The sequence below is a fragment of the Podarcis bocagei genome, assembly GCF_964188305.1.
Source record: "Podarcis bocagei genome assembly, chromosome: 12".
In the NCBI taxonomy this organism is placed as follows: Eukaryota; Metazoa; Chordata; class Lepidosauria; order Squamata; family Lacertidae; genus Podarcis; species Podarcis bocagei.
Genome location: NC_138137.1, coordinates 5852683 through 5867290, shown reverse-complemented (window position 1 = coordinate 5867290; position 14608 = coordinate 5852683). Strand labels below are relative to the sequence as shown.

Here is a 14608-nt window from a genome sequence, read left to right as displayed (position 1 = left end):
AGTGTGACTGTGACACACACACACACACACACACACACACACACACACACTTGCAATATCATACAGGCATGTGCCTCAAGGCTAGTTGATTTGTTGGCAAACTGAGGTGTCTTCAGCATAACACACGACATGGTTCTCTGCTGTTCATGTGATCGTTAAACTTTCCAAGATGGTCTCAAGCTACTCTTTCAAGTTGTTTGAATTAAAAAAGGAACAATGGTTTTTTTGGTTCAAGTTTCTCTCTCGGTAGGGAAGATATATCATCTTTGTGAGAGCCAGTGTGGTGTAGTGGTTAAGAGCGATGGACTCGTAATCTGGGGAACCGGGTTCGCGTCTCCGCTCCTCCACATGCAGCTGCTGGGTGACCTTGGGCCAGTCACACTTCTTTGAAGTCTCTCAGCCCCACTCACCTCACAGAGTGTTTCTTGTGGGGGAGGAAGGGAAAGGAGAATGTTAGCCGCTTTGAGACTCCTTAAAGGGAGTGAAAGGCGGGATATCAAATCCAAACTCCTCCTCCTCCTCCTCCTCCTCCTCCTCCTCCTCCTCCTCCTCCTCCTCCTCCTCCTTCTTCTTCTTCTTCTTCTTCTTCTTCTTCTTCTTCTCATTTTCGCATCTAAGAATCACCACACAAACTCCTGGGAACCACTTTTGCCAGTTAATATTTTCCTGGGGAGATGGGGGAAGTGGGTGGGCGGACATCTTTAAAAACATTTCTTCTTAGTACATGTTAGTTCAGGGTTTTATTTTTAAATCCGTCAACTGAAGTCAGATTTGGCTTCAGCAGCAGATGCAGCTCCGTCTTAGGGTTTATCTCCTGCCAATAACCATGGGAAATAGATTAAAGTCTACATAATTGACATGCCTTTAAATTTTCATTCCAAGTGCACTGGCCTTATGGGGTGGGGGAGAATTATTTCTGTCTCTTACTTAATTTGAATTGAATTTACCTCTAGGGGGAAAGTTTGCAAAATTGAACGTGGCAAGAGGATTTAGCACTGTACAACCAAACGCTATGCAAGACTACTCAGAAATAAATCCCACTAAGTTCAGCAAACTTACACCCAGCTACATATGCACAGGCCTACAGGACTAAGAATCAAAGAGTTGGAACGGAAGGGACCATGGGGTCATCTAGTCCAACCCTCTGAAATGCAGGAATCTTTCACCCAACATGGGGCTCGAACCCACAGCCCTGAGATTAAGAGTCTCATGCTCTACCAACTGAACTGTCCGTAGGACTTAATAAGGACAGAAAAGGTAAAGTCTGAGGAAGGTAAAGAGCTTTCCTTACAACAGGCATGGGAAACCTGTGACTTGAGAGGAAACCCAGGATTCATTGTTTGAAAACCACTGCCCTAACATACCGTATTTTTCTGTGTTTAAGACGCCCCCATGTATATGACGACCCCTATTTTTTTTTTAACCCAAAATTAAGAAATTAAGTTGTTAAGCATTTTTTGGGGGGTGGAGGAGGCCACTTCCGCCAATCGCTCACCCGCCTGCCCGCCACTGCTGATCACTTGCCACAGCCACTGCTGATCGCACACCTTGCTACAGCCGCCAATCACCTGCCCAATTGCCGCAGCCAATCACAAGACCCCCCCCCTCTGCATTTGCTATCCGTGTATAAGAGGACACCCAATTTTTGCCTAATTTTTTTTAGCAAAAAGCATAGTCATATACATGGAAAAATACTGTCTATTAACTGAAAAAGGCAATTACAGAAACCGTAGTGAAACAATGTAATATGCCAAAAACCAGGTCCTATTTGCAGCAGACAAGATCGTTCGCACATCATGCTCACTTATAAAGAGAACCATTACAATGGACAAAAGCCAGACAAAAGCATTAGTCATGCTAAGAACTGATGGATTTTTTTCCCCTCACTACTGATTTTTGTATAGGATCCATGTAGATGCTATGGAAACAGATATTATTGCAATCATACAGATCCACAAAACGAGGCCAAAGTAAGCTTTTACTAGGATTTAATCTTCCTCCTTTTTTTAAAAAAAAAGCTGTGACTCCATCATATAGCACAATATAGTTCAGAGAGGACAGATGAGCTCACGAAACAATATGCAAACATCTGGGATTATGTAATCCAGATGACGGTACTAATATATGGGTCAGAAAGACTTAGGTTTAAACAGCAAGAGGAACAGGAAAATACTGTGGTTACATGTACTTAAAGACAGTTTCATTCTCCCCATTTCATTTATTTTATTTTACTAACAGGATGCTATGGTCTACGAAACCTGTTTAGCAGCCAGGAGGTAGGGGACGAGCAGAGAACGTTTTGTAGCACATTCATGTAGCTACTGCAAATCCAGAGGCTCTGGAGAAAAGGGCGTTGGCTTTTTGCTTCGTTGTGGCATCATGACAAAGAAGTGAGCCACTGCACAACCATCCCACTTTGAAGCAGATGCTGTTTGCCTTCTGCTTGTGGCAACTATCTGGTTCATGCGAATGCATGCAAGGGCCAAGAACTGGCGCATGCACAGAACCCACTAAGTGTGGGGTGGCATGAAAAGGATCTTTGGAGCCGTATGTGCCTTCCCAATGTGTTTACAAAGATCTCCTGCTATAGACATTCTACACATCGTATATTTTCCACCCACCAACTATGGTTTTCCCAGTAGAGATGCATGGAAGCGAGAGCTGGACCATAAAGAAGGCTGATTGCCGAAGAATTGATGCTTTTGAATTCTGGTGCTGGAGGAGACTCTTGAGAGTCCCATGGACTGCAAGAAGATCAAACCTCTCCATTCTTAAGGAAATCAGCCCTGAGTGCTCACTGGAAGGACAGATCGTGAAGCTGAGGCTCCAATACTTTGGCCACCTCATGAGAAGAGAAGACTCCCTGGAAAAGACCCTGATGTTGGGAAAGATGGAGGGCACAAGGAGAAGGGGACGACAGAGGACGAGATGGTTGGACAGTGTTCTCGAAGCTACCAGCATGAGTTTGACCAAACTGCGGGAGGCAGTGGAAGACAGGAGTGCCTGGCGTGCTCTGGTCCAGGGGGTCACGAAGAGTCGGACACAACTAAACGACTAAACAACAACTGCATCCAATGGGGTGTGCTGGGTGTTTAGGGGATGGGGTAGTACCTCTGGTGCAGAGATGGAAGCGCTCGGTGACTGCTTAGCGACTGGCAGCCTAGAAAAACTCAGGAAAGGTATGCGCCGTCGTGGCAAATAGATGGACAGATTGACATGGAACCTCCAAGACCAGAGGCAGTATACCTGTGAATAACAGGTGTTGGAAACACACTACAGGGGAGGGCTGTGCCTTCACGCCATGTTTGTCAGCTTCCTGGGGGCATTTGATCGGCTTGTGTTGTAACTAGGATGCTCAAAGTAGGTAGAACCCTGGTCTCAATTGGCAGGTTTTTTTGTTTTTGTTTTTAGTTTTATCATCTTCACATCTTAGAAATGACAACTGTTTTGAGGTCCCCTGAATAAAAGGATAAAAGGTACAGAACCCAAGTTGATCTTGGAAAGGTGATGTGTGTACATGTTCCTGAATGTGGAGCCCCAAAGAGTTTTTGTACAAAGATCAAACTGCAATTTCAGCTACGACTTCAAGCCTGTTAACAGGCTTTAACTTTGCAAACAGACCGTATCAACTCAATGACTTCTCCACTTAGGTTTACTTTTCATTAATTAGTAGAGATTAAGCAAGCATACAGGTGACCGCATCTGAACTGCACAATGGTGTATTAGGGAACACATTGATTACTTCCTGGCTGCCAGCACTTTAAATCCACATAGGAAATATCAGTGAGCTGGATGATTTAAAGAGTCCCTCTTACTACATCCACAGCCAAAGTTACATACGCATATGCACACAGTGTGTAGCATATTGACAATGAAGCACTGCTCCACTGAGCCACATTAAAGTAGTCACACATAGAAGAATATAAGCTCTCAACATGCCAAAGAATATTATTTTTTCATCTCCAAGATCGCACTGCCTGGACCTCTGTGTTTAGCACTGCAGATGTTACAGAAATGTACTGATGAATCCTGAAAACAAAAACAAAAGAGTATTGGTTTTGTAAATCGATTGCATATTATTTCTAGGTACATTTGTGCCAAAATACATGCACATGGCCAAAAACAAATAGACTATGGCTAAGATCCAAAGAGCTATGCCTAAGAGCTTATGTGCAAGAAGTGCAATTTTGAGCATTTCCCCCAAGGACAGCCTTATTCTCCGTAGATTTGTCTGATCCTCTTTCAAAGCCATCCAAGTTGGTAGCAGTAAAAAGCAACGCCATATTATATTAATATTCATTGAACATCAGCCTCCCATGCCATATAACACCCTAGTTTTGGAAGTGGTTTGCTGTGTGGCATAGTGGCTTCCAGTGGTACCAACTTGAATAAAATATTGGGGGGGGGGGGGCAGGTAAGCTCTGCCCTGCATAATTGATCACAACACCCACATCCCATTTGAATGGCAATGCCCCTTAACTTAATAAATATATTATTGGGAGTTGCTTCTATGGTGGCTTCTGTTTGAGAACTGTTAAGTCCAATGATCCCTTAGGCATACAGACATAATACCATATATACTCGAATATAAGTCGACTTTTTGTGCACATTTTTTTATGCTGAAAAAGCCCCCCTCAGGTTATACTCAAGTGAGGCGGGCGGTGGTGGGGGAGGGAGGAGTGGCCCGAAAGGAGCCCTTTCTCACCACTGGTCCTGCTGCCGCCCGCCTCTCGCAAGGACAGTCACAGGAGTCGCTGCGCCTCTTCCAACTGTGGCTCCTATACCTGCTCTTGTGAGCTGCAGAGGCGGGCAGCGGCCGAGGGACGAGCAGCGAGAAAGGAGCCCTTTTGGGCTGCTTGTTCTTCCTCCGCTGCTGCCACCACCACCAGGTTTGTGGTGTGGTGAACCGGCTTATACTCAAGTCAATATGTTTCCCCAGTTTTTTGTGCTAAAATTAGGTGCCTCGGGTTATAATCAGGTTGGCTTATACTCGAGTATATACGGTACATGGTTATTTGGATGCTAACCTATCTGTGCAATAGGCCTATGGAAGGTATTAGTTTTTAGGGATTTATATAATGCTTACATGCCACATAAAAAGAAGATTATGGCAGTTAAGTAAATATAATTTTAAAACAGATATATGATGATACTGATGCTGCCTTATAGAAAACGCAGTTAAGTTTCACACATTCTGTTTTGCTCCATTTTCTTGTTTTAATATTTCACTGTTTTATTGCTGGCTATTAGATTAAATTGCTATTGTTAAAATTGCATTTTATTCTTTTGCTATATGATGTGAGCTGTCTTGAGCAGGGCTGCATTGTTAGAATTCCTGATCTATGATTGCAGTCATGGTGTTTTTGTCTTTCACATGATGGTATATGTTTTGACTCCACAGAGTGGGAAGTGACGGAGACAGGATGTTTGTGTTACTGTGTTCCGTGAAGTGGGACTACTTTTGTCCTTTTTCTCTTTGCTGTCTGATGCTAGAGAGAGAAAGAGGGAGCCATGTTGCAGCGCTCCGTGTGTGTTTATATGTAAATAAAGTAGATTAGCCAAAATGCTGAGTTGCTGAGGTCTGTTACACTTGATGCGCAAACTCTGCAGATCCCTAAGTGTGCCGGTGTCAGTTGGCATCGGTCGCTGTGATGTTCAGCCAGAAGAAAGCTTTTGAAGCTCCCGAACGAACAACCAGGAGGGAGAGAACATGCCAGTTGGGCATGTGTCTCTGCCAGGGTCCTACTCGAGTGTAGGCTGAACTCCTGACATGCATAGCCTGGAAAGGCAACATACATACTTAAACAAAAAATGAGCATTGGCTGTGTTCACTCAATATAATCTCAGTTTGAAATAAGAGATGGTCCGGCCATTCCATGCATCAACCTGGTATTGCAGCACCTCCAGGAACAGTGCATCAAAAAAAGAAAAGAAAACTCTAGCACTTTGGAGACTTATGGAAGTTAAACAGGAAAAAGATTTAATTTTACAACAAAATTGGTAAAACAAGATGTGTCACGAGATAGAATTCTTTCAAGAAACAGTAAACTCTCTCTCTCTCTCTCTCTCTCTCTCTCTCTCTCTCTCTCTCTGTCCAATAGATGTTACAGGCTTCTCAGCAAGATGGTGAATGCAGAGTTTATATTCACTTCATTTCCTTAAACTAACTGCAGTTTGCTTGTCATTGTGTGTCTAGGATTGCAACCCAAATACCATGTCTTCAATCACTTGCCAAGTATTTTGACCTTGATATGTAGCATAAGAGTTCGTTCTACAGGTTACGGCATGGGTAGGCAAACTAAGGCCCCGGGGCCGGATCCGGCCCAATCGCCTTCTAAATTCAGCCTGCGGACGGTCCGGGAACCAGCGTGTTTTTACATGAGTAGAATGTGTGCTTTTATTTAAAATGCATCTCTGGGTTGGTTATTTGTGAGGCATAGGAATTCGTTCTTCTTCTTCTTTTTCTTCTTTTTCAAAATATGGTCCGGCCCCCCACAAGGTCTGAGGGACAGTGGACCAGCCCCCTGCTGAAAAAATTTGCTGACCCCTGGATTGAGGTGTCTCCTTAACTTTGCAGTCACCAAGCTATATTTGGGGCTCTCCCCAATATCATATCGAAATACGTACATTATTCTTTGCAATAAAAAGAAAGTAATACTTCCTTTTTGTCAGAATCAAGTTGAATGTTTCCCCTTTGATATCAAAGTTACATTTAATATCTGGCTGAGTGGAGACCACAGTTTCTTGCTAATGGAAGCAGTTTTTAAAACCTGTGGTGCTGTAAGGCGAAGGGGCGGAAGAGGTTATTTGGATGGGCTCAATATTTTGGTATTAAACACCTACTGAGATCCAGCTAGAACAATTACTATAATTATTTTATAATCCATGATAAATGCTTGCCCTGCTCAGCAGACGGCAAAAATAACTTATTTGTCCTTTTGTCTTTGACTATAGCAATTTCTAGAATCCACAGAGATTAAGCTGGTTACTTACTGTGCTAAGTTCAGGAAAACACTCTTTGTGGAACATATGCCTGCAGTGAAACACTGTCACACTGAAAGATTTAGATGCATCTGGCAAGAGAAGAGAGAAAAATACATGATGTATTAGCAAAATACATGAGCTGAAGGCTATAAAAAGCACCAAGATAGATGCTACCTCAATATACAGCAGTTTATTAAGCAGCAATATCCAAGGACATTTTGAAGTTTCTCTCTCTCTCTGTGTGTGTGTGTGTGTGTGTGTGTGTGTGTGTGTGTACACACACACACACACACACACACACTTTTCAAAAGGCAGGCAAATTAATTTTGTGTTCCCTACCTTTTTATGGTAACATCACATGACCTTACATTGACCATGTTAAAATGTTCTTTTAATGTTTCCATGCTCTTAGAAACACAGTGCTTGACTGGCTATGCTCCAGGAAAGAGACTGAGGTCCAAGTGGAGATTTGAACCCAGGGCTCCACAATTCAAGAGCAACACTAGCTTTCCATGAGCACCCAACACGTCCTTCAAATAAAACAGATGCATTTCTGGAGACGGCCATTTGCATTCTAAGCATATCCGCAACATTCTGCTGCACATACATAAACTGATGCAGGGGATGAATCGTATTGCATTAGAAAACCTGTTCTTAGCATCTATTGTGAAATAAACCTTCAATTCTTGGATCCCACCCCCCACCCCCCCTGGTTTAAGTGAATCAGAAGAAAGCCTAGCAGCAAAAGATATAGAGGCTGATTCCTCTATACCCTGGAGCAACCTAGCTTGTCCCTTCCAGGAAAGCTGCGTAGGAATAATAATAATAATAATAATAAATTTTATTTATATCCCGCCCTCCCCAGCCAAGCCGGGCTCAGGGCGGCTAACAACAATCAAATAAACAATCAAATAATAACACATTCTAAAGATATTTCATTATAAAAATTAGTTAAAATCAAATTGATGGCAACCGATTAAACAAAATTCTGTGCAGGTTGCCAGCGGAGGGAGTCAGGCTGCGCCCTGACCAAAGGCCTGGCGGAACAGCTTTGTCTTGCAGGCCCTGCGGAAAGATGTCAGGTCCCGCAGGGCCCTAGTCTCTTGTGACAGAGCGTTCCACCAGGTTGGAGCCGCAACCGAGAAGGCCCTGGCTCTAGTTGAGGCCAGCCTAACCTCTCTGAGGCCTGGGACCTTGAGGGTGTTATTGTTTGCAGACCGTAGGTTTCTCTGTGGGGCATACCAGGAGAGGCGGTCCCGTAGGTACGAGGGTCCTAGGCCGTATAGGGCTTTAAAGGTTAAAACCAGCACCTTAAACCTGATCCTGTACTCCACCGGGAGCCAGTGCAGCTGGTATAGTACCGGATGAATGTGATCTCGCAGCGAAGACCCCATAAGGAGTCTCGCCGCGGCATTCTGCACCCGCTGGAGTTTCTGGGTCAGTCTCAAGGGCAGCCCCACGTAGAGCGAGTTACAATAATCCAGTCTGGAGGTGACCGTCGCGTGGATCACAGTGGCTAGGTCAGGGCGAGAGAGATAAGGGGCCAACTGCTTAGCTTGGCGGAGATGGAAAAATGCCGCCTTTGTTATAGCTGTAATCTGCGCCTCCATAGAGAGGGAGGTATCGAAGATTACACCCAAACTCTTAACGGCCGGTGCTGGCACTAATTGCACTCCCGCAAGAGATGGGAGTTGCCCCCTCGATCCCATATCGTCCCGCCCCAGCCAGAGGACCTCTGTCTTCGAAGGATTTAACTTCAACCGGCTCCCACGTAACCATCCAGCCACAGCTTCCAGACATCTGGTCAGTGTGTCTGGGGCCGAGTTAGGATGGCCATCCATCAACAGATAGAGTTGGGTGTCATCAGCATACTGATGGCAACCCAGCCCAAAACTCCGGACAAGCTGGGCGAGGGGGCGCATAAAGATGTTAAAAAGCATCGGGGAGAGAATCGCACCCTGAGGCACTCCACACACCAAGGAGTGACGCGATGACAATTCCCCCCCAAGCACCACCCTCTGTCCCCGATCAGAGAGAAACGAGCGCAGCCATTGAAGGACTGTGCCCTGGATCCCCACGTCGGCAAGGCGGTGGTCCAGGAGTTCGTGATCGACCATGTCAAAGGCTGCTGACAGATCTAGAAGAATCAGCAGCCCCGACCCGCCTCGATCCAGCTGTCTGCGGAGATCATCTGTTAGGGCGACCAGAGCCGTCTCGGTCCCATGGCCAGCACGGAAGCCGGACTGGAATGGATCCAAAGCAGATGTTTCATCCAGGAACCTACCAAGCTGTTCAGCAACCGCTCTCTCAATCACCTTACCCAGGAATGGAAGATTCGAGACCGGGCGGTAATTGGATAGATCTAAGGGATCTAATGATGTTTTCTTTAAGAGCGGACGCACCACCGCCTCCTTCAGTTCCCCTGGGAATATCCCGGTGCCAAGGGACAAATTGATGATATCCCCCAGGGGGCCCCGCACCTCGTCTGGACACGCTCTAATCAGCCATGACGGGCACGGGTCAAGAGGACAGGTGGTGGGCTTTCCAGCTTGGAGGAATCTGTCCACATCGGCTGGAGATATCCGGTCAAAGTGGTCCAATACTGGACCCGAGGACAGTCGAGGGGCCTCCAGTTCCTTTATTGTATCCAAATTGGCAGGGAGGTCATGGCGGAGCAACAGGACCTTCTCCGCAAAAAAGCTCGCAAATGCCTCACAGCTGTGTGTCGAATTGTTATTTAAATTTGGCTGTCCTTCGAGGGACGTTAAAGACCGAATTATACTAAATAATTGTGCCGGGCGAGAGCTAGCGGATGCAATGGAGGCCGAGAAGTAAGACTTCTTAGCGGCCTTCACTGCCATCTCATAGGTTTTCATAAAAACCCTATAAGATGTTCTTGAGGCTCCGTCACGGGCACCCCGCCATACTCGCTCTAGCCGTCTGAGGTCCCGCTTCATTTTCCGAAGCTCCTCGGTAAACCAGGGGGCCCGGTTTCTGCGGGGTCGCAGAGGGCGCTTAGGTGCGATCTCATCGATGGCTGCCAGGAGCTGGGTATTCCAGCCCTCAACAAGCTCAGTCAATGAGTCGCCAGGGGGAGCAAGGTCCCGCAAGGCCTGACGGAATCTATCAGGGTCCATCAGCCTCCGCGGGCGAGCCCAAATTGGCTCACCACCTAAGCGGGGTGGGGGTGGAAAATCAATCCTGGCTTTCAGTGCGTAGTGATCAGACCATGGCACCTTCATTGAGGGAGACATGATCACATCTATACCGGCGCCAAAGATCAAATCCAGCGTGTGGCCTGCTTGATGTGTGGGGCCCGAAACAAACTGGGAGAGCCCTAGTGTCGCCATGGAAGACACCAGGTCCAGAGCCTGTGAGGAGGGAGTGGCATCAGCATGGATGTTGAAGTCCCCTAGTACCAATAGGTTGGGGAACTCCAAGGCCCAGCCGGCCACCGCCTCCAACAGGCCTGACAGGGTGGCTGCTGGTGCGCTAGGTGGCCGGTACACCAGCCAGACAGCCAAGCTCACCTCGGAGCCCCACACTAGGCCAACACATTCAATGCCGGGGATCGATGGCGATGGCAGAGCCCTGAAAGAACAATCTTCTCGGATTAATAATGCCACCCCTCCCCCCCGGCCCACAGTCCGCGACTGGTGGAGGACGGAGAAACCTGGGGGCGCCATCTCTCGTAAGGTAACAGTTTCCCCTTCGCGCACCCAGGTCTCCGTCACACAAGCCAGGTCAACCCCCTGCGAGGTGAAGAAGTCTCGCAGGGTGGCGGTTTTTTTGCCTATAGACCTGGCATTGCACAACACCAGTGACGGAGGTGAGTAATCCTTGCTCACCCTACCTTCGTCCCTCGGGATGGGGCGCAGATTGGAAGGGGTACGAGCATATCCATATCTCGATCCCCTTCGCCTATGACATCTGCCCCCACCGCCATACCTCCCTCGCCCCACTACGGTAGCAATCCCAAGCCTCAAACCAACCTCCATTTACAGAATAGAAACAAGTCAAATCCAAAACAATTGTACCAACACAACAAATCCCCACCCCACTCAATAGCCAACCCCAAACCAAACTAAAACAGAACAAAATAGAAATACATCAATAAAAACCACCGTTCACGGTGGGACAACAAAGTAAAAATAAAAACCCCTATAAAACATTTTAAAATATATAAAAACATATTAAGCATTTGCCGCGGCAACATCAGTGTCCTTAAAACAGTAGCGGTGGCGAGTGTGGGCCCCGCCCCCTAGGCCTGGAGGAGTGTGCCTACAGGAGGGAGCGGCCTTCCTCAACCCCCACGGTGGAGCCGCAGCAATAGGAAGAAAAACACAGACGTGGCTACTGTATGTGGTATATTGTAGCACATGCCAAGCAGGGCCAGCTGAAGCAGGCAGGCTGAAGAAGCCACCTCAGGCTTCATGGGTGTCCTGCTGCTGCTGGTGAAGCAGAGGCAGTAACAACAGTGGCTTCTGGGAAGATCTCCCCAAATCTCTGCAAGGAACCTCACCTGAACCTGCCACCTGAACCTACCATAGATTCAGAGCACCCTAACAGCCAGAGATCTTCTCTCTGGGGGGCTTTGTATTTTGGACACAAAATATCCTACCTGTAGGCAGTATAGGGGAAAGGCATGTTTCACATATATTCTCCTCTGTAAGAAAAAGAACAGGTACAAGTCACGACAATTTATCTGAATAATGTTATACCACCTATCTCAGGCAGGTTTGCACGCAATGAGATGGTTTGCACACAATGGTAAGCCAAACTTTGGCTTAAAAAGGTAAAGGACCCCTGACCGTTAAGTCCAGTCGCAAACGACTCTGGGGTTGCGGCGCTCATCTCGCTTTACTGGCCGAGGGAGCAGACGTTCATCCACAGACAGTTTTTCCAGGTCATGTGGCCAGCATGACTAAGCTGCTTCTGGCGAAACCAGAGCAGCGCATGGAAACGCCGTTTACCTTCCCGCCGGAGCGGTACCTATTGATCTACTTGCACTTTGACCTGCTTTCAAACTGCTAGGTGGGCAGGAGCAGGGACTGAGCAATGGGAGCTCACCCCGTCGCTGGGATGCAAACCACTGACCTTCCGATCGGCTCAGTGGTTAAGATCACAACGCCACCCGCATCCCAAAACTATGGATTAGCATGAATGAACAAGGGTTCCCAGAGAGAAGACTGTAGTTGCTGTACTGCTCCCCCAGACCTCCCACTGCAGTGAGCTAAGCCCTGGGCTTATGGTTTGTCTTGAGAAAACCAACCACAAACTGTTTCCCTAAAGACAAACTGTGGATTGTGGCGGGTCCGGATCCAGGTTCAGATGACAAACCAAGCCAAACCATGGTTCAGCTCACAGCAGCAGGAATAGAGGAGCAAAGCAGCTACAACCTCTTTCGCAGGAACCCACACATTAATGCTAGACCATAGTTTGGCTTAGTATTACATGCAAAACTGGCCCACTGTATAGGTAATATTCAATAAAGAGACTCTCCACAATGCTCATTAACTGCTACTCCATGAGGATAAGAACTTGATACCTTTAATATCCCCTAAAAACTATTTTGCAGGCTAAATAAGGCTACAGAAAATTTGTACACGTATTTAGATGTTTTCTGTCGTGTGTTTTGTTACTAATAAAGGTAATCCCATGGTAAAAAGTTCAAAGTCCAATAAAGATTTAAGAACCACCTACTGCAACCTACATTTTAGGATATGTCAATAACTTAATAAAATGGAAGTAATCCAAAGAGTTTGGATGCGAGCAATGGAAGCTTTTACGCTTCAGAAATTTCCAGAGATGCGTTGAACATACCATCCACAAGGACGCCTCTCATTTGTGTTCGGTGCATCTTTTTCAGCAAGGAAAGCGAGTCAGCAACAAGAATCTTCTTGCACCCCTCCCGGAGCAAAATCTAAGGCACAAACAGATGCAACACTGTGACAATGCTTCAGCTGGTTTTCACTCTCAAGTTATGCAGAAGCTGAAATTACATATTTTACATTATTCTTTGCTGCCAAGGTCCATTCTCATACTAGTAAAGCTTTTTGGTAATGACTCACTCGGAGCCTCAAAATGTAGTAATCAAAATTATATATTAGTTATTCTAAGTGCCCTGCAGTGGGCACCTGCAGCTATTGGAGGGGATAATTTCCTTAAAATAGTCCTTTCCCGGTAAATTTTCACATGCTTGATCACAATATTTAACAGCAACCCTTCTGGACTTTGGGCATTATCAAAACTGATTTGGTAATCACAACAGTTCATCGTCAGAGCTACTTCTTAGAGGACCTAACACAGAGCTTTGAATAGCACAGCAGGGGGACTCCGTGAGTGGGATTGTTCCACCCTAACAGATATACCACAAGCTGTTCCAGAGAATAATATGAAAACGAAAAGGGCAAAATTAAGCCAGTAAAAGAGAAGAAAGTCACACGGAGCTCTTCATCTCGTGAATCGCAGGAACCAAGCTACTTACACTGTCAGTGTGACCAACGTTCCAGACTAATTGCAAAAGGCAGGTACAACTGGACAGGGTTAGATGTGCCAGAAATCGATGAGCCGTTTATTAATATTATTCAGCTTGTGTTGCAGGTCTTGTATTTGTTTCCTACACAGGACTGTCCTCAACGCTGCCCGGAGTTCCACTCATGCAACAGGACTTCCTCTCATCTCCCTATGCACCCCATAAATCTGATAAGAAGGGTCCCCCCCATCCTCTGGGGCGGATTCTGTGGGTGGGGTTTGTGGGGTGGGGAAAGGAAGGAGAAGTTGTTCCATTGTGCCAGTGGAAGTCTGTTGTGCACGCAGATCAGCCGTCACGGACACAATTCCTCTCCCCTCCTTTTTGAACTGCCCTGGTCGCTTTCTCTCTCGCACCCCATAGCACCCCCTTGGACTGACTTGGAGGGCACAAGGTCTAAAAGGATGGGCACAGCAGAGGTGTCGTTTTGGATGCTACTCCCTGGAAGCTGAAGTAGCAAATGCTTTGTCAGTTCCCGAAAGATACCAACCATCTGGATGAGCTAAATAAAGCAGCCTCTCACAGGGAACAGGCACAGCCCCTCTCCAGCGAAAAAGACCCACTTCACTGAACTAACATTGCCTTCAGGCAGAGCTGCAATCATGTGCTAAGCAGGTGATGACACGCCTCCTAGCGGCCACTTGGCCAACTTTTGCAAACTGATTTTAAAACAGAAACCCATTAGGATGCAATTTGCCCTTGCTGTGTTAGCCGGCCCCAGAGAGGGGGAAGCGTAAAATGTTCCAGGTTGCTATCTTCATATTGGTCGGAGGGTAACAAACATAGCCTCTTTTCAAAAGGCAGACCCATGCTCTGCCTTGTGTCCCTATAAAATGCTCAGATATATTGATTGGGAAAGGACTGGCCCCTTCTCTGCGGTGAATAATGCAATGCATCAGCTCGGAAGTCACTGCAAAACGAAAGCACACACTCAGCTGTGATGGGGAGACACACGGACACAGACATGAAAGCTTAACTTCAAAGTGTCAGCAAGAAGTGTCCCTGTATGCCACATGAAGAGGAGTAGAGAACAATAAATGCGGGGGGGGGGGGAATATGCTATGGCACTCCCCGTAGGCAAAACACTTTGTG

At 46.6% G+C, this 14608-nt stretch overlaps 1 protein-coding gene across 1 annotated transcript in view; it reads right to left on the bottom strand.

Annotated features, from left to right (window-relative positions):
- Positions 1 to 1971: 1971 nt before the first annotated feature.
- Positions 1972 to 14608, bottom strand: part of VPS41 (VPS41 subunit of HOPS complex) — a 120480-nt gene continuing 107843 nt past the window's right edge. Inside the window, exons 26-29 of the mRNA XM_081165111.1 lie at positions 12808 to 12907; positions 11606 to 11650; positions 6994 to 7073; positions 1972 to 4029 (exon numbers count right to left, since the gene is read on the bottom strand). Coding sequence (XP_081021237.1) covers positions 3949 to 4029; positions 6994 to 7073; positions 11606 to 11650; positions 12808 to 12907 — 306 coding nt within the window. The 3' untranslated portion in view covers positions 1972 to 3948. The remainder of the gene's footprint in view (positions 4030 to 6993; positions 7074 to 11605; positions 11651 to 12807; positions 12908 to 14608) is intronic.